General features: G+C 58.5%; 3 protein-coding genes across 4 annotated transcripts in view; 2 read left to right on the forward strand and 1 right to left on the reverse strand.

Annotated features, from left to right (window-relative positions):
• Positions 1-51: 51 nt before the first annotated feature.
• LOC147574189 (uncharacterized) lies at positions 52-4,532 on the forward strand. Its single transcript, XM_086686600.1, has 2 exons — positions 52-4,077; positions 4,398-4,532. The coding sequence occupies exons 1-2, from the start codon at positions 3,185-3,187 to the stop codon at positions 4,465-4,467; spliced, it is 963 nt and encodes a 320-aa protein (XP_086542726.1). The 5' UTR covers positions 52-3,184; the 3' UTR covers positions 4,468-4,532.
• CDK5R1 (cyclin dependent kinase 5 regulatory subunit 1) lies at positions 4,406-8,307 on the forward strand. The gene has a single exon (XM_086686601.1). It carries the CDS (start codon positions 4,540-4,542, stop codon positions 5,461-5,463), a length of 924 nt encoding a protein of 307 aa, XP_086542727.1. The 5' UTR covers positions 4,406-4,539; the 3' UTR covers positions 5,464-8,307.
• A 1,387-nt stretch (positions 8,308-9,694) lies between these two features.
• Positions 9,695-17,723, reverse strand: part of MYO1D (myosin ID) — a 361,575-nt gene continuing 353,546 nt past the window's right edge. For both annotated transcript variants that reach the window (XM_086686602.1, XM_086686605.1), the window contains exon 22: positions 9,695-12,058. In XM_086686602.1, the coding sequence (XP_086542728.1) occupies positions 11,902-12,058 (157 nt within the window). In that variant the 3' untranslated portion in view covers positions 9,695-11,901. The remainder of the gene's footprint in view (positions 12,059-17,723) is intronic.

Genomic DNA, 17,723 nt, shown 5'->3' on the forward strand with positions numbered 1-17,723 from the left:
CATTTGCTTCATGGGAGACCTTTGGACTCAGGGTGAAGTGGAGGGCTTCGGGTAAGAAAGTTGTCGGTGAGGTCGGAGGCGGGAAGTGGTGTGCAGGTATCCTTCCAGTTTTTCCAAGGCAACACGGTCCAGTGAGGACACGGTTTGGGTTGTAATCCTCTGCCGCTTCCGTGGTAGGTAATTGTGGTGTGAGGGTTATATGAAGTCACGCAAGTGCCTGGGGAGTCCTGACATTCAGTTGTGGTTCTGCTTCTAGTTGGAATCTTTTGGAAAAGCCGTATGATTTTTCACACAGCCCCTCAGACCCCGGGAGTGGTGGTCTGAGGGGCTCTGAGGCTGACAGGAGAGAGGTGTGCGCTCTGGCCGCCAGTTTACTTCAGTCCAAACCACTCTCATTCTGTTTTAGTTTTGTATAGTCTCTTTGTAGTTTCACTTGTGGGAGGATTTTGCTTCACTAAAGGACTTTAAGAGATCTTCCAAAGGGATCCAGTCAGCCCTAGAGCTGGAGAAGAGGGAGGGTTTCCCAAGCCTAGGGCAGCCCCGAGGAGCTCAGTCGGCAGCAGCCCTTTCCTCTGCTCCCTTTGTGGGTCTGATGACCTCCTCTAGACCCGTGCTGTCCACTGTGTAGCCACTAGCCTCATGTGGCTGTCGAGCCTTTGAGATGTGGGTAATTCGAAGTGTGATGCGTTGCAAGTGTAAACACAAACCGGACTTCGAAGACTTGGTATGAAACAAAAAATGTAAAATAGCTCAACTTTTTAATATAGATGTTGAAATATTTTGAGCATCATGGGTTAAATAAAATATATTATTAAAACCCACCTGTTTCTTTTTTTTTCTTATTTTTTTAATGTGGCTACTAGAAAATACTCAATTTTATCTATGTGGCTTGCTTTTGTGGCTCACGTTACACTGTTTTGGACTGTGCTGCTCTAGACCTCTGGGACTGCTTTCCCTCCCTGGCCTCCAGGAGGCTGGGTCTGGACACAGCTGAGAGGGTCCGGTGGCCCATGGGCTGGCCTGGGCCAGGCTTCCTCATCTAGGGACCCTTGCTGGCACCAGCGTGCATCAGTGCCAAGGCTTTCTTGTGTGCTAATGAGACAGCGCTGGTGTTGGGAGCAGAGGCTGAGGCGCTTGGCTCTGGAACACTGCTGAGTGCTAGTTATGTAATCTGTGCTGCCCAGAAGGGCCACTAGATGCTGCTCTGTGATCCCTGAAGGAACAAAGCATGGCTTCCTCAGAAGCCAGGGCTTAGCCTTGCTTTATCTGGAGCCCTTTCTGGAAGGTAGCTGGCTGGGGCCTTGGCCTCTCCTTCTTGGGGTAGTATGGGAATGGGGCCATGCAGAGGACGGGATTCTCTGATGATACACAGGAATGCCAGCTATAGCATAAGGCTAATGGCATAGATAACAAGGAGGCTGGCCCTTCTAGAAGCTAGAGGCAGGCTATAGGATACGTAGGCTGATTGATGGGGTTTGGAGCTCTTCTCTGAAGAAGACTGGGAAGAAAACAGCTCTGCTTCGTTCAGCCAGGTCTGCGTTCTGGGGCCTTGATTCTGCCATTTGTGGCAGAATATTGACCTTTCTTCCTTGCCTTGCAATTGGAGCTGTGATGGGGGCTTGGGGTGGTGGTGGTGACGGTGGGTACCTTGAAACAGTGGGCATGGCCAGGTGGATAGGACTTCCGGTCAGCCTCTTTCCTCAGTCACAGTAGCAAGCGGGCTGGCAGTGCACGTTTCATTCATGCTGTGCTGCAAACATGGCTTTGCCTTTGACACGTGAGGAGATTGAGGTAGTAATGCAAAGAGCTCTTTTTGAAAGTGCTAGGGAAGGCTGGCTGAACAAAGGCAAGAAGAGAAGATACCAGAGTGTGGTCAGATTGGAAAAGGCCCAGGCAAGTGCATGCTTCTTAGGTTTGGGAAACTGAAATGGGGTAAAGTGGACCTTGGTGCTGTCTGCCATGAACTGGAATAGCTAGAACTGAAATTTGTAGGTACAGGGAACAGGGTGGGTCCAGATAGTTCTAAGGGGAGGATTACAGGCTTCGAAATCTAGGCCCGTTTTGTGAAATGGAAAGCATTTAACCTTTGCTCAACACCAGAATCTGAAGGCGACCCTGAGAGGCAATATGGACAAAGGCTGGGCCTCTGGGCCTCTCCACCTGGGGCTGGTGGGAGAAAGGCTTAGCCTTAGAGAGAGAAAAGAGAGTAATTGGCCCAGGGGGCCTGGAGGAGATTACCTCTTCAAGCTCCTTACTATAGAGAAGGAGGGTTGAGGATCACTCCATTTTCAAAGCAGGCAGAGGTTGTACACCGAGGAACATTTGGAGGGAGGGGCGCAGCGAGCTAAGGGCCTGCTTTCATCTAAGTTAAGATGACAGCTGCTGTGGAGGTTTCAGAAGTAGCCCTCTGGGTACAGAACAATGCATTTTCCATTCTACGGTCACCAAAGTCCCTAAAGCTTTCAATTGCCACTATTGACAGAGAAATCGCTGGGTAGTACATACACAAATTCTAGCGCTTTCTGACTCGATAGCAGCATTGTTCTGTGTAGGGCAGTAGGCAGAACTGGCAGAGCTGGCACAGGTTGACAGCCTCGTGTGAAGTGGCCAGGGAATTGGGTAGTCTAATCTGGATTACCACTTCCTTATCTTTTGGTCCAGAGGTGATAATCTGGATTAAGATACGGGTTGGAGCTTCTGTTTCTCTGGTTTGTGGTCAACTCTAAATCAATTTACAGAACAAAACTAAAAGAAAAACAAATGAATGATTCTTGTGAAGGATCTGAATTCTTGTCTGTGAGAGGAATTGTTCTTAGTCGAGTCAGAATTTTACAATTTTACTGGTGCCAGATCTTCAAATGATACATGTTTTGCATGAAAACCAGTTAAATCAGAGGATCAGAGGCTGGTTGGAAAAACGGTTGCCTCAGCTTTACTAGAACTGGTAAGAGGGCCAGTGGAAACGTCGAGGTCACATCTGTGAAGGACTGGCCCGTCTCTGGGGCAGCGGACGACCCAGGGGCTCTCAGAGCCCTATTGGTGTGGGAAAGCCAGGCGGTATTTGCGGACTAACCCGGAACGCCTACCTACGCCTCTTTGGCCTGGATTTCTATTTACCTCTAGGCCCGGGGCATTTACCTGGAGTGCGGGAACAGAGGACCCGGAGGGGGAGGCACGAAAGTCGATGGGACAGCCCATCGGGATGCGAGTGGCTTCAGCAAAGGCTTCTCCTCCCCCGGCGCCCCAGCATCTTTCCCGGGTGGCGAGGATGTTAATGGAAAAAGGGATCTCGGAGTCCCGGCCAGCCTCTGTGGATGGCTTCTCGTGCGGCAACCTCAGTCCGGGCGGGCCGCGCGTCGCCAGGGCGGGGACGCGGCCGAGAGCGCCCCCGCGGCCCGCGGCTGCGGGCGCCGCGGCGGGAACAAAGGCAGCACGTGTCTGGGCGGGGCGGCGGGCGGGTTCGGCCCTCGGCCCCGCCCCCGGCGCTCCCCCTCCCACCCCCGGCCCGGCCCCGAGCTCGGCTGCGCGGGGCGCCCGGGACTCTCACGCGGCCGGGCTGCTGCTGGCGCGGCGGCGCAGAGCGGGCGGCGAGCGGTGCGGGAGGGGCGGCCCCAGGGGCGGGGCGGGGCTGGCGCCGCGAGTACCCGCCGCCACCGCCCGAGTCCGGGTTCTCCAAGGGGCGCGGCGAGTAGAGGCGCTCGGGATCGCGGCCGCGTCCCTGTCCGCACCGCGCCCGGCTGTCGCTGAGGACCGCGGCGGCCCCGGGCTCCCCGGCCAGAGCAGGCCAGCCCGGCGCGTGGGCCGCGCGCGCGCGCGCGCGCCCCCAACAAGGAGGCCGCGGAGGAGCGCGCCGGGGCGGGAACGGGAGCGCGGCGGCGGCGGCGGCGGCGAAGGCGGCCGGCGGGGGGCGGGGCCGCGGCGTCTGCAGAACCTTGGACAGAAGCTCCGGAGCCGCCGCCGCCGCCGCCGCCGAGCGCGAGCCCCGCCGAGCCGCGCCGAGCGCGGGGGACCGCGGGCCCGAGCCGCGGCGCGCATTGCGGAGGGAGGGCGCGGAGCGCAGGAGCCGCCGCCTGCCGGGTAAGCCTGCGCCCCGCGGCCGCCCGCTGCCCCCGAGGAGCCGGGGCCGGGGTCGGGGTCGAGGCCGCGCGCGGTGTCGAGGCGGGGGTCCCCGGGCGCCTCCCGCCGGCGCACGGGCCCCTCCCGCCGCCGTCCGGACCGCAGCGGCCGCGGCAGGCGGGCGGGGGGGGGGGGTGCTGCAGTGGAGGCGGCCGGGCTGCGGCGCGGGGGCGCAGGGGCGCGGGGCCGGGGCCAAGTCCGCGGGGGCCGCCTGGGCCGGGGTGGAGGAGCGCGGCGCCGAGCCCCGCCTGGTGCTGAGAACCATCTTGTTTTCCACGCAGATCCGAAGGGGCAGCACGCGCCCCCGGGAGCGCCCCCGCCTCCTGCCCGGGGCCGCCGCGGGCTCGCTGAGCTGTCTTCTCCCTCCGGCCGGCAGGCTGGGCGCACAGGGGCGCGGGCCCCCGCCCGGCGCGCAGCGGCACCATGGGCACGGTGCTGTCCCTGTCCCCCAGCTACCGGAAGGCCACGCTGTTTGAGGATGGCGCGGCCACGGTGGGCCACTACACGGCCGTGCAGAACAGCAAGAACGCCAAGGACAAGAACCTGAAGCGGCACTCCATCATCTCCGTGCTGCCTTGGAAGAGGATCGTGGCCGTGTCGGCCAAGAAGAAGAACTCCAAGAAGGTGCAGCCGAACAGCAGCTACCAGAACAACATCACGCACCTCAACAATGAGAACCTGAAGAAGTCGCTGTCGTGCGCCAACCTGTCCACGTTCGCCCAGCCCCCACCGGCCCAGCCGCCCGCACCCCCTGCCAGCCAGCTCTCGGGCTCCCAGACCGGGGTCTCCTCCTCGGTCAAGAAGGCCCCGCATCCTGCTCTCACCTCCGCAGGGACGCCCAAACGTGTCATCGTCCAGGCGTCCACCAGCGAGCTGCTGCGTTGCCTGGGCGAGTTTCTCTGCCGCCGGTGCTACCGCCTGAAGCACCTGTCCCCCACGGACCCTGTGCTCTGGCTGCGCAGCGTGGACCGCTCGCTGCTTCTGCAGGGCTGGCAGGACCAGGGCTTCATCACGCCGGCCAACGTGGTCTTCCTCTACATGCTCTGCAGGGACGTCATCTCCTCCGAGGTGGGCTCAGACCACGAGCTCCAGGCCATCCTGCTGACCTGCCTGTACCTCTCCTACTCCTACATGGGCAACGAGATCTCCTACCCGCTCAAGCCCTTCCTGGTGGAGAGCTGCAAGGAGGCCTTTTGGGACCGCTGCCTCTCCGTCATCAACCTCATGAGCTCCAAGATGCTGCAGATCAACGCCGACCCACACTACTTCACACAGGTGTTCTCCGACCTGAAGAATGAGAGCGGTCAGGAGGACAAGAAGCGGCTCCTCCTCGGGCTCGATCGGTGAGCCCTGTAGCCCGCATCCTGGCTCAAGGATTCAATGCATTTTTAAAAATTTATTATTAAGCAAATCAGATTTTGTGTACAGTATGTGTCTAGCAAAGCCACCGAGGGCCTGTCCCTTCCCACCTTCTCTCCTTGGGGTTTTCCTCAGCCCTGCTGAGAACTCTGGGCGCTTTTGAACTCCCGAACCTTGTGCAAAACCCAGAAGATGTATCCAGAGCCACCCAGGCCACCGACCTCTCAACTTTGGGGAATTCAAAGGACTGACCTGCCTCTGCCACCTGTGCCCTTGCTGGACCAGGGCAGGTGAGGCTGCCCGCTGCGTCTGGCATGGGAGCCGGAGGTGGGGGGGGGCCTCTGGCCAGTTGGCCCAGGGAGCAGTTGGCATTTCCGGTTGGAGGTCCTTTTCTGGCTCCTGTTTTGGGTCGTCCATTCTCCCAGAGGCTTGTGGAGCTCGCCGCCCTGACCGAGCCACGAGTGGGGTTGTGAAGCCCGGATGCCCGCCACCTGGGGACCACTCTTCAATCATGGAGAAGCCGGCCTGGTACAAAGATTGCGTCCTGTCGTTTGGCCGCACACGACCCTGGTTTGCTCTTTTTTCTTTTTTAGGGAGAAGGGCTTTCCTTTAGCGAAGACACAGAACTTGCCCCCTGGCCACCCCTCGTCCCCTGCTCCCAGCCATGTTGGTGGTGTTGGTCAATGAGCTGGTTTGACTCATGAAGTTCTTTGATTTGGGGTCCTAGCTAAAGGAGTGGGGTGGAGCTAGGGACAGTTCCTTTCCTGGGGGAATTTTTCATTTGACTAATGCAGCTTACCCTGTGGCGGAGGCCAGGGCAGCTGCAGGTGCCCTGCCTTCCGGGTGGGTGGGGGAGTCGTGCCCGAGACCAGCCAGTGCCCACCTAAGGGCTAAGGCCTCTTGCCGGTGCATGTGACATTTTGGTCCACAGAGCTGGGGTGAGGGGGTGATGTCAGGGATCAGGGTGATGTGGTAGTGATTGCAACCCCCACCCCCTTCCCCACCCCTGTTCATTTAAAGCTGTTTCCAAACAGTTCAGTTTCTTCTGAAGACGAAGCCTTGCCCTGCAAGGCCCGAGGAGACCACTGGATCTTGGAGACAATTCCAAGACGGGAGTAACGCTCCTGCTTGCTTCCGAAGCCTGCTGATTCTGCGCCTGATCATTTGCAGCTGCTGCTTGGGGTTTCCGCCTCACCCTAGCGGCTGTGAGAACACGCAATGTGTGCTTAATCAGTTTCCTTTCTGATTCTCCCAGATTTGGTGGCTTGGGACTTGGGAGAGGAGCGGGAGAAGGGAGCCAGTCTTCCTCCATGGCCGGGCACTCCGGCTTTGGGGAACAAAGAGCAACGTGAAGCCGCTCTGGAGACTTCTCTCTTCCAGTCCCAGTCCCGCCCCCCCCCCCCCCCCCCCCCGGGGAGCGCTGGCATGGGGGGGCCGGGGGAAGGCAGAGGGTCCTTTGACACAGGATTAGGTTCCAGGTGGCTGCTGGTTTCGGCACAAACACTACTGAAATTGACGCCTAACAAGAGAAAGCTGTGAAACTGAGGCCCCGGTTTAAGAGGAGCGTTCGGTTTCCAGACCAGAGGAGGAGGGCCTGCCCCGTGCTGGGAGGGCGTTTGCTCGGCTGCGCCTCAAGGCCCACGGAGCCCTCCCGGGGCCTGCCAGATAACCTGCCGTGGAGCTGGAAGGAACCTGCGGCTGCCTGCACTGCTTGCGCAGACTGGCCGCTGCCCGGGCGGAGCCGTCGCACGGCCTGTGTGTTCAGATCCCGCCGCCACGTGCGACCTGAGGTAGGAGGCCCTCGGGGGCGGCAGGCCCTGGCGGCTTGGAAAAGGGAGGTTCGGGTGCCGAGGCTCAAGAGGAGGGGGCGCGTGTCCGTAGTCCACTCGTTGGGCGGCTGAACTTGGCCTGAAACTGTGCATTAAGTTGCATCCCCAGGATTCCGGTTTTGTGCGTTTCCTTCTCTTTCTCCGTATTTATTTTTTTATTTCTTGGAGGAGGTGCAAATTTCAGGAGTGGTCGGGGACTTAAGGAAATAAGTCTGTGGTCCGCGCCACCCCCCCCCCCCCACCCCCCCCCCCCAGTGTGAAGCCTGCCACGTTTCTCCTCCCTGCCCTTGCGCCGGTCAGGATCGTGTGAAGGAACCCATGTACTTGAGCGTGCAGGCAGTGAACCCATTTGACATGCTGCTATGAAGACTACTTTTAGAACAACGATTAAAAAAAAAAAAAAGGAAAAAAAAACTAACCTACGGAAAAAAAAAACAAAACCCTTTATTCTTTAATTGTTGCTTTTACAGTGATATTGTGCATGCGAACCAGGAGCATTTTGTGTCTTAAGAAAAATAATCTTAGAACAGATGGCTGTGAGCATTACACCCGTCGACAGAACAAGTCACAGGAATAATAGTTCAGGATTTGGTTTTCCTCTTTTTCTTGTAAACCTGAAGGGTTGATATATTCTTTCCATACATTATTAGAATCTAGTTTTGTTCCAAAGTTGTTAAACTTGCAATGAAAAGAAAATGTGCCATTTTTTTCCCACTCGGAATTATTCATAGCTGTATATTTGAAACTGCTAATTATGCGTGCGGTGTATGTTCTTAGTGCAATTTGTTCTGTAGTTCCTCTTTGACCAAACCGTGGGTATTGTTAACATTAATTTATATTTGTCTCATCCTGTATGTGTGTGTGTAGTGTGTTTGTAAGTATGTGTGGTTTATAATCTGACAAGGTCATGAAGCTCAGTTTGGCTGTAATTTAATTCCCCTTCCCTTATTTTTATTTATTTTTGTACTGTGCTGATTAAATAAAATGCACTGACCATCCATTACATAGGCCTCTTTTTGTGGGCATGCCATTCACGAGTGGGGGTGGCGGGGGGGGGGGCTAGTAGAAATGATTCCTCCGCTCCAAACGTAATTGGATTTGTGTTATGGGTTGTGGGGGGAGAGGAGGGAGGTCAGGGCTCAGGGCAAGGGCTTAACCAGTGTGTTCAAAGTTAAGGTGATTAAGAGAGAAGCACAGGTGAAGTCAACTCTGGCTTAGTCGGGCATCGGGGGCAGGAGTTGCTCCTCAGAGGCTCCCTTGGCTCTGCGGAGCTGGGTGACAGGGCCCTGCGGCCAGGGGGTTGGGGGGCGGGGAGGAGCAGGCCTAGGTGTGTCCTGGGGAGGGGCTGGCTAAGGCTCCCGAAGGGGCACCAGACCCAAGACCCCATTTATGGGGCTTGGCTCTGAGGCTGCTGCCCCCACATGTCCCGGGCCAGGCTCTGTTCAGCGCCCGTCGCCGGGATGCCGGGATGCTTCCTCTCTGGCCAGCGCGTGTGGAGGGGTGTCCGCGTGGCTCGGCCCTGCCAGTTTAGTTCTGTGCAGGTTTCCAAGAGTGACCAATCCAGCCCTGGGGCTCCCAGATCAGCAGCCACCATGGCCCATGATTGTGGCAAGGGTGGCGGCTACATGGCCACTGCTCTGTGCCCACTCCTGCCACCCGCCTAAGCTTCAGGGCCTAGGGCAGCATGGACTCCAGCCTCCCCAGGACCTGCACCCCGTGGTCCGGAGGTGCCCCTGGACACTAGGAAGGCATTTCCACCCAGCTTGTACCTTGAGAGCTGTCAGCTTTGTGATCGAGGCCACGGACTTTTCTCAGGGCGTCTCCCTTGGTCTGAGTCACAGAAGCGGGGCTGCACGTGCTTCTCCCCCCCCATCTTCCCCCCCCCCCCGCGCCCCAGCTTCCCCCCCCCCCCCCCATGATGGTGACCGGGTGGCTCCTGGGCGTGGAGATGCTCTGCCATCTCTGCACCTAGCTCACCTGCAGCCCCCGCCCCCACTCTGTCCTGAGAGGTCCCGATGCCTCCGGCTCATTCTCCTGCCACCCCCATGGTCCCCAGCCGGCCGCTGTGGGCATCGGAGCCCTTCCTTCACGTATGCGCTTGGACTTCAGTCACGGTGAACCAGGTGAACTTCGAGCCTAGCGCACGGGCCTCAAAATGGTGGAACAAAATGCTTCCATTGAACGCCGCCGCCTCCTGGCCTTCCCATAGCTTTCTTCTCGCTAGCTGTTTAATATTTTTGTTCAGAAGCCTCCAGTAAATTACCCTCCATTTTACCTTATTTGTGCCTCACGCTCCCTCCCATCCCCTGGGATAACAGCTTTTTACCAGCTGAAATGTCACAATTGTAGGTATAGTTCTCAATTACAGATAAGCAGGACACCTTTAAAAATAAGATTTAATGCTTTATTGCTCTTGACGGTAAATCAAAATATGCTCTAGAAATAAAGTTAATTTAATGGAAAATAGGAATAAACGCAGCAAACCATAAAACTGCATTTAATTAGATCAAGAGAAACACTTCATTGCATACAATCACTGTGTCCTCGGGCTCTCCCCGGGCACCCAGGAAGCATGACTGAGACCACACCCTCAGTTCCTGGTCGTTCTTTCCTCCCACGTGCTGGGATAGGACATCACGAGAAAGTGCTTGTCGACCGGCCCTCGGCGGGAGGCCCCTGCGCTGGGCCGGGGAGCCACAGGCGGCCCTGGAAGGCAGGAGAAAGGACTCCAGCCTCAGAGAAACCCTCATTGGCATGTTCCATTTCGGTGTGTCTAAAACATACCTGTGCACATAACTAGCGTAAAGCAACAGGTGTGGGAAGTCAGTGGAAAGGAGAGGCGCCGTTCCAGTTAGGACGGTTCAACTAGTGTCAAGGTGATTGGCAAAACTCTGTTGCTAAACCAGGCTGATGGCACCTCTGTGCTGTGCAGGCAGCTGACCAGGCTTCGAGAATGAGAATGGGTGTCGGAGGACAGGATGCCAAGAGGACTTTTTGTTGCAAACTGCACGGGGTGCGGACGTTTATAGACCCTGGGAAGTCGGGGCTGGGGGCGTGTGTGCATGAGAGCAGGCTGCTGGGACCACCTGGGGGTCAGCCAGGTGACCATGTCAGGCACAGGACGCTGTGCTCAGGCACTTGGTGTGTTTTGCAGCGTCAATGTGGCAGGTCGGGAGCGTGGCGGGGTTGGGGGGGGGAAGCGGGTGGGGGGTAGGGTGCGGGCAGCGTCTGTGGCAGAAAGTGAAGAAAACAGCAGCACGTTCCTTTGACACCCTGCCGGTCTCCTCCTGAGCCGTGGGCTCACCCTCAGTGCCCTCCCCACACGGTGTGTCCCAAGTCCCTCCTTTTAAGGCTCCTGGCCTGGAGGCCTGGGCTGCCCAGAGGCTCGGGGCGGAGTCCTCAGCTGAGGCTCAGGAGCAGGGCGGTCTCAGGAAGGCATGTGAGGCGCCCGTGCTTTCGGCCGGGCACGGACCGGCAAGACGGTGGCCCTCTCCCGGCGCGAGGTCTGTGTGCCCAGCCCGGGCCCCAGCTGCCGGCGGGGGGTGTATGCAGGGCAGGGTGGGCATCCTGGCCTGGCCTGCAGTGCCAGGACCCCCCAACTCTGTTTCTGTCACTCCGCCCCTCTGGCCCCGGTCCTCATTCTCCAAGTAAGTAGGAAACAGAGGTGTGGGAAGGGGAAAACATCCCAACTCCCCCCCCCCCCCCCCCCCAAGCACTCACTCCCTGGCTCCCGTGACTCCGTTTTCTTATTGGTGTTCTGACAGGAGCGTGGGCACCACAGACACAGTACCGGATGAGCAGCCCTGCAAGCTGCACCGTGTCCGTGTGCAACCACCACAGGCCCAGGCCGTGTGGTAAAGGAAGCTGGCCTTTGGAGCACCTGCTCCCTCTCGCAGAGGTGGCCTCGGGCCCCGGGGCACCCGGCTGGACTGCCAGCTGCCAGCTCCTGGGCTGAGGGGCCGGCCCTGCAGGTGAACCTGCTCACCTGGTGGCTTTGGCTGACTGCTGGGGGAGGGGCTCCGCCGAGGAGCGCTGAGCGAGGTCCTGGGGGGGGGTGGGCGGTGGTCACCTTGGGGGAAAGAGGGGTGGCAAGCTGGACTCACGGAGAGAGCAGGGCTCCATCCCCTGCCAGTCCCCCAGGGGAGCACGTTTTTGGTTGGGGACATGGCGTCAACCCCTCGCAGGCCGGGTCGCTTGTTAGCGGGTCAGGGCACACTGACCTGACCTGGCCAGGGGGCGCGGGGAGGGCAGAGGCTTCTCTGACTCCAGGCACCATCAAGTTGTCTCCGAGGGTATGAGCCCAGGGCTCTGCGGCAGGGCACCGGGGTCTTGGGTCTGTGGAGTGAGGACCGTGGAAAGTCGGGGCAGAGGAGGATGGAGACCAAAGGCAGAAAGGCAGCAAGGAGACCTCAGGGGAGGAGCCTTGGAGGAGGCAGAAGAGGGCTGGGCTCCAAGCACAGACCCTCGCGAACTGGTTTGAAGCGGGCAGCAGCGGGCAGTCAGCAATTAGGCGGGGGCCTGCGGTGCGGAGCGGCTGGGGGGGGAGCTGCCCGGCTCCGTGGCCCCCGCGCCCTGGCGAGGCCTCCCCGGTGAGCGGTCAGTTCCCGGGCACGCTGAGGATGAAGCCCGAGCGGTTCTTGGTGAAGTCGGGCTCCGGCTGGTTGAGCCGCGTCTCCACGGAGACCGTGCACTTCTTCCCGTGCAGGCTGCACTGCACGGGGTTGGTGACGTTGACTTGAAGGTGGCGCTTCTCACTGGAAGAACCGAAAAGAGAAAGCCCAGACGGGCAGTTAGCAGGCAGCCGGAGTGGGGTGTGCTTCCCTGGCAACCCCTGGGGCCGGCCGATCGCCAAGCTGCGGTGGGCCTCGCGGGTGGCCTGGGGCCACGGTCCCAAGTGGTGCCCCCGGAGAGGGCGAGGGCGGCCAAGGCCGGGGCTGGGCTGCAGCCTCAAGCCAGAGCCAGCAGCCAGCAGCTATCAGGGGCCTGCTGCCCGGCTCCGCAGCACCTGGCCTGTCGGGCTGGACCGGAGTGGGGAAACGTGGTGGCACCGGGGCCGCCGAGGCTCTGGCCTCAGGCTGAGGGCCTTGTCGGGAGGGGCGTGGGGTTCTGATTCGGGACGACTGGTTGTCTTTGGTGGCAACTGGGAGGCGCGTCCGGGGGTGACTGGAGGTTCTTGCCCGCGCGCCCTCCCTGCCCAGAGGAATGGCTTCCAGGAGTCCCGCCCCGGCTGTGCCCAGCGGAGAGAGGCGCCTTCTGTCCATCCGCTCACTCCTGCTGGCTCAGCCCCGGCGCCCGGGCTCATGCCCCTTCAGCTGCTTTGTGCCTGAGAGATGCAAGGGGTTAAGAGGAAGGCCTGCGGCATCTGTGGGTGCTGGCCTGGTGCAGCAGGGCCCCCCGGGCCCCTGCCCTTGCGCCGCGGAGGACGGACGCAGCCGAGGTGTTTCAGGCTTCCCCCCGCCCCTTTCCCGCCTGCTCTCTCACGGGGTGTGTCCCACGGGCAGACAGTGGATCAGGAAGAGACCCGAGGTTATCACTTGTGGGCATTAGGTGTCTTAATACTTAATGTCTTGCTGGCTGCAGCTAAAACCTTGGCTTAGCTATTTTTAATCAGACTTGGACATAAAAATAGAGTCCACCAGAGGCAGTGACTCAGGCACGGCTGGGTTCCTGGGGGAGCCAGGGCTGCTGTGCAGGGTCGAGGTGTGGGGCCCTGAGACCCTCGTCCCGCTGTCGGGCTGGCCCAGGGCAAGCCAAGCCCCTGCGCTCAGCTCTGCCCGCAGCTGGAGATGCCTCTGGGACCCCGAGCCTGCACCTACCAGGGCTCGGTCAGCCTCCGTGTCCCTCGTCACCCTGCCACAGCCTCTGGGCGCCTCTGGCCGGAATCATGTCCTCTGGGGATGTCTCCCTTCTGACCCTGGCAGAGGCCTCCCCTTTGGCCTTCCCTCAGTGCACTGCTGGGGACAGCCTCTGCCTCCCGCCTTCTGTGTCTGCGCCTCTCCTCCCTATGGTACAGCAGTGTGCACACAGTAGGTTCTAGATGCGCCTGGGGGACTCAGTCCTGGGGAAATGGCTCTAATAGGGCCACATTCCAAACACTGAGGCGGGAGATGGGACGCACCAGCCACCCCCACGTTCTTGTCTTGGTACAACTGGGACATTGCTACTTTCAATAGGGCCCTTCGGACTCCAGACCCTTCCCAGCGCCCTGAGTACAGTATCTGCAGAGAGCTGCCCCCGACTTCACTCTTTCTCCCTCTTTTGGGCTCTGGGTGTCTCCAGTATCTGCTCTGCAGTCTTGGTGCAGGGTCGAGGCCGGTGGGAAACCTAAGAGGAGCGAATGGCTACGGTGGAACGGGTCACAGGGTAGCAACGCCCGACTTCGCCTTGAAAACGGAGGCCCCGGTACAGGGTTGCAGGATAGAGAAAACCGCAGAGAACCAGTGCTCTGATTTGCTTCTCCCCACACTGGGCGGGGCTGGGAGTTTCTGTCCCAGCCTTTCTGTGTCCCAATCGGGGAGCAGTCCCAGCACGGGTACTGGTCTCCGCTTTTAGAATGAGAGCCCCTGGAGGGCAGGGAGGACCTATGGGGCTCACACACTGCACTGTGTGCACAGGGATGCTCCCCAGGTGCTGTCGGGGGACATGTACATTTGTTGCTGCACTGCTGTCGTGGGCTCACAGGGCCACCATGACGTGCGGGCTCATGTCCTCTGCTCGGCCGGCTGCTTCCTCCCAGGAACACATCTCTGCCAACCTCACGTGCTCCCTGCAGCCTTGTAAGTGCCGGGCACGATTGGTTGAGATCCTTGTAGGGCTCTAGAAGGGAGGCCTGCTACTTAGCAAAGGAATATTCCGTACTGTCGCCTTAAGTGACAGTCTGTGCCTGTGCTCCTGCTCCTTCCCTTGGCATAGCACTGAGTGGCCCTGCCCCAATTCCCGGCCTATCTTCATGGGGTGCTGAGGGGTTTTCCCAGGAGAGGGGGGTGAGGGGCTACATGTAATGCTTTTTAAGTATTTATTTTGCGAGAGAGAGAACAAAAGAAGGGGAGGGGCAGAGAGAGAGAGAGAGAGAGAGAGAGAGGAAGAGAGAATCCAAAGCAGGCTCCCCACTGTCAGCGCAGAGCCCAGTGCGGGGCCCGAACCTGTGAACCGCAAGATCATGACCTCAGCTAAAAACAAGAGTCAGATACTTAACCGACTGAGCCACCCAAGCGCCCCTACATGTGATGCTTTTAGAACAGAACAACGTTGCAACAGAACAACATTGGCTGGAGGAAGAACCAACTTTCTGGTCTCAAGAGCTGGGCTAAGCCATCATCTGCCAGTGCCGTCCGCACACGGCCATCGACAGGTGACAAAGGAAGATGACGTGGTTCCTCAGTAAGTCACACATAGAATTATTACCACGTGACCCGGCGATCCCTTCCACTCCCGGAGATCTATCCGAAAGAACCGAAAGCGGATGTTCACACAACATGTGCAGGAATGTTTATGACAGCATTATTTACAGTAAACAAATGGCAGGACCAATCCGAATCTCTACCAACTGATGAAGGGACAAAGTATATCCATTCGATGAAGTGTTATTCAGGAAGTACTGACACAGGCTACAACATGGATGAACCTTGAAAACATGCCAAGTGAAAGAAGCCACGTAGTGTAGAATCCCACTTACAAGAAATGTACAGAGTTCCCAAATCCATTAGAGACAGAAACAGGAGTGGGGCGGATAGGGACTGCTTCCAGGCTTTGGGAGGATGAGAATATTCTGGAACTAGACAGTGGTAATGGTCGCACAGCACCGTGAATGTGCTGAATGTGACTAATGGTAAATTTACGTGTCTTTTACAACAATAAAAAAAAAAAAAAGTGGATGGATCTAAAGGAAACCTAAGAACTTGCCTTCAAACCATGTTTTCTTTTCTCATTTCAAGCTCAACTGAAATGGTTTTAAGACCAGCAAGGGGGTGCTTGTGCCTGTGCTGGAGACAGGACAGTAGCTGGGTACAAGTGGCAGAGAGGAAGTGGACATTCCGGAAGGGTCATCTGACCTCTCTTGCTGGAGCTTCCCCACATTGGAGATCTTCATAAAGCTCGAGCACCTTCTTCATTTTGTAGAGAAAGGAGAGCAGATTTAATAGGTGGGGGCAGGGTATCTCCCCCTGATGGCACGCCAAGCCAATGACAGCTGCCGTTGGAGGCTGGCTGCAAGGGGGAGGGGTTTTTTTCCTCCCCATCTTCTGTTACAGGATTTAATGGCTCAGCAAACTCTGGAATTCGGGGACTTTCATCTTGTTTCATCTGTTCTAAGCCATCACTGCCGGCAAATGGCCTTTATCAAATTACGTTCCTTCATTTTGCACCTAGGCTCCCGTCCTCATGAGAGAAATCTGTGGATAAACGCAAGACCCAATCCATGGGGGCCCCCAAGTGAGCCCTGTATTTTTTGTAGGGCCTGCACAGAGCAGGGCAACAAAAGTCTCCCCGGGAGCTGTACCGGCCCAGAAAATGTCTCCTCTCGTCCAGCCCCGCTCGGCTGGGACGTGGAGACGCCCACCCACTGGTCTGCTCCGATGCCCCCCAGGACTCGCAGAAGCGAACAGGCCAGCTTCTCTTCTCAGTGGCGTTGCTGGCATCCCCTGCTGGAGTAGTGGTGACCCTGTTCTGCTAAATGCACTTTGAAGGGAAATGGAACGGGAGGGGGGGGCAGGGCAGGGCACTGCCTGTGAACGCGTCCTCTGGGGGCTGGCGAGGTGTTCCCGAGAATGTGAGGCTAACGCTACGCGCTCCCGTGTTTGCTCACAGGACGTGGCGGGAAGAAGCTCGCCTGGCACCGAGCACAGGCAGGTTGTAAACGGACGCTTCTCACAGTCATCAGAGGTGTAGCAAGCGTGCCGTGACGGGCCCCAGGGTCCCCGGGTCAGGCCATTCTCTGGGCACCAGCCAGGCGCAAACGCGGAGGCTCGGGCGCTCGCGGGGGCAATGCCACGGAAGGGGCGTCTGGAGCTCGTGTGTGTGTAGCTGCGTCACTTCAGGAAGCAAGGCCCGCTGCTCGTGTCAGACCACAGAGGCCTAGGAAGTGCTACTTCTGTTTTTGCCGGGGCCGAATGGCTCCTTGGACTGCGGTCACTTCTAAAGCAAGTCTAACGGTCCAGCGCCATGCGGTCCTGAGAGTGGGGGTGTCCCACCTCCTGGTCTACCGAGTCCCGTTCGAGTTTGCCTCTGGTGAGGTATGGGGTCACCACTTCTTTGTGGAAGATAAAGCTCCCCTTGTCATCGCGTGGCTCTCCGCAGGCAGCTTGTCCCAAGGCCCCCCGCCCCTCCCCAGCCTGGCGCCCGCCTCCACAGCACTGAACCGGTGGGCAGAAACCCCACGTGCCCTACTTGTGGCCCTGCCTCTGCTCTCTCTGCCCTGGCCACCATCACGCTTTTAAAAAAAAATTTTTTTTAATGTTTATTTCTGAGAGACAGAGCACGAGTGGGGGAGGGGCAGGAGAGAGACGGGGAGACAGAATCTAAAGCAGACTCCAAGCCCTGAGCTGTCGGTACAGAGCCCAACTCGGGGCTCGAACCCACGAACCACGAGATCATGACCTGAGCCAAAGTCAGATGCTTAACCGACTGAGCCACCCAGGTGCCCCAAGGCACTCCCATTCTTGACGGGGTGACAGGCACACATGAACACCCTGTGATTCGCATGGGATGCATGCAGGAGGGCCACGTGGTGACATCAGACTGGCACCTCAGAAGAAGGGGGACTCCTGCAGGAGCAAACTTACTCCTTAAGTATTGTTTTATCTTTAGTCCCTTTCATCTCAGACATTACCCCACAGTAGTGTCACCCATGCCTGTGGTTTCGATGACAGTTACCCAGTCAGCGTCCCCAGCCTAGTATGAGGTCCAAGCACATATCTGCAGCCACCTGCTAGACAAACGCCCTGAGCTGCACCGACAGCTGTGTCTTCTTGTGTCCAACACTGAGCTATCGTCTTGGACCCTTCCCTCAAACTGGTCCCCTCCTCTTGTCACACCCACGACTGCAAGAGTGGTCATCATCTACCTGGTCATGAGACCTGCAAGCCGGGAGTCAGCCTGGATCCCTCCTCTCCCTCTGCTGCCCGCAGCCAGTCACCACGCTCTGTTCACCGAGCTTTCTCGGTTTCTCTCCACTGCCACCATCCCAGCCCAGGTCTCAGCCCCGCTGAAGCCTCCCGATGGATTCCTCTGCCTTCGGTTTGCCCCACACCCCACTTCAAACCTGTCCTCCACCTTGCCCTCAGACATATCTCCTCAAGGCACAAAAGGAGCCCGTTACTCCCCTGCTGAAACCCCTTCAGTCGTTCCCCAGAGCTTTCGAGAACTGCCCGCCCCCGCCCCAGGCTGAGCCGAGTGTCCCCTGTGTCCACTGCTCTCTCACGG

This window comes from Puma concolor, chromosome E1, assembly GCF_028749965.1.
Source record: "Puma concolor isolate L17-30 chromosome E1, mPumCon1.1.hap2, whole genome shotgun sequence".
In the NCBI taxonomy this organism is placed as follows: Eukaryota; Metazoa; Chordata; class Mammalia; order Carnivora; family Felidae; genus Puma; species Puma concolor.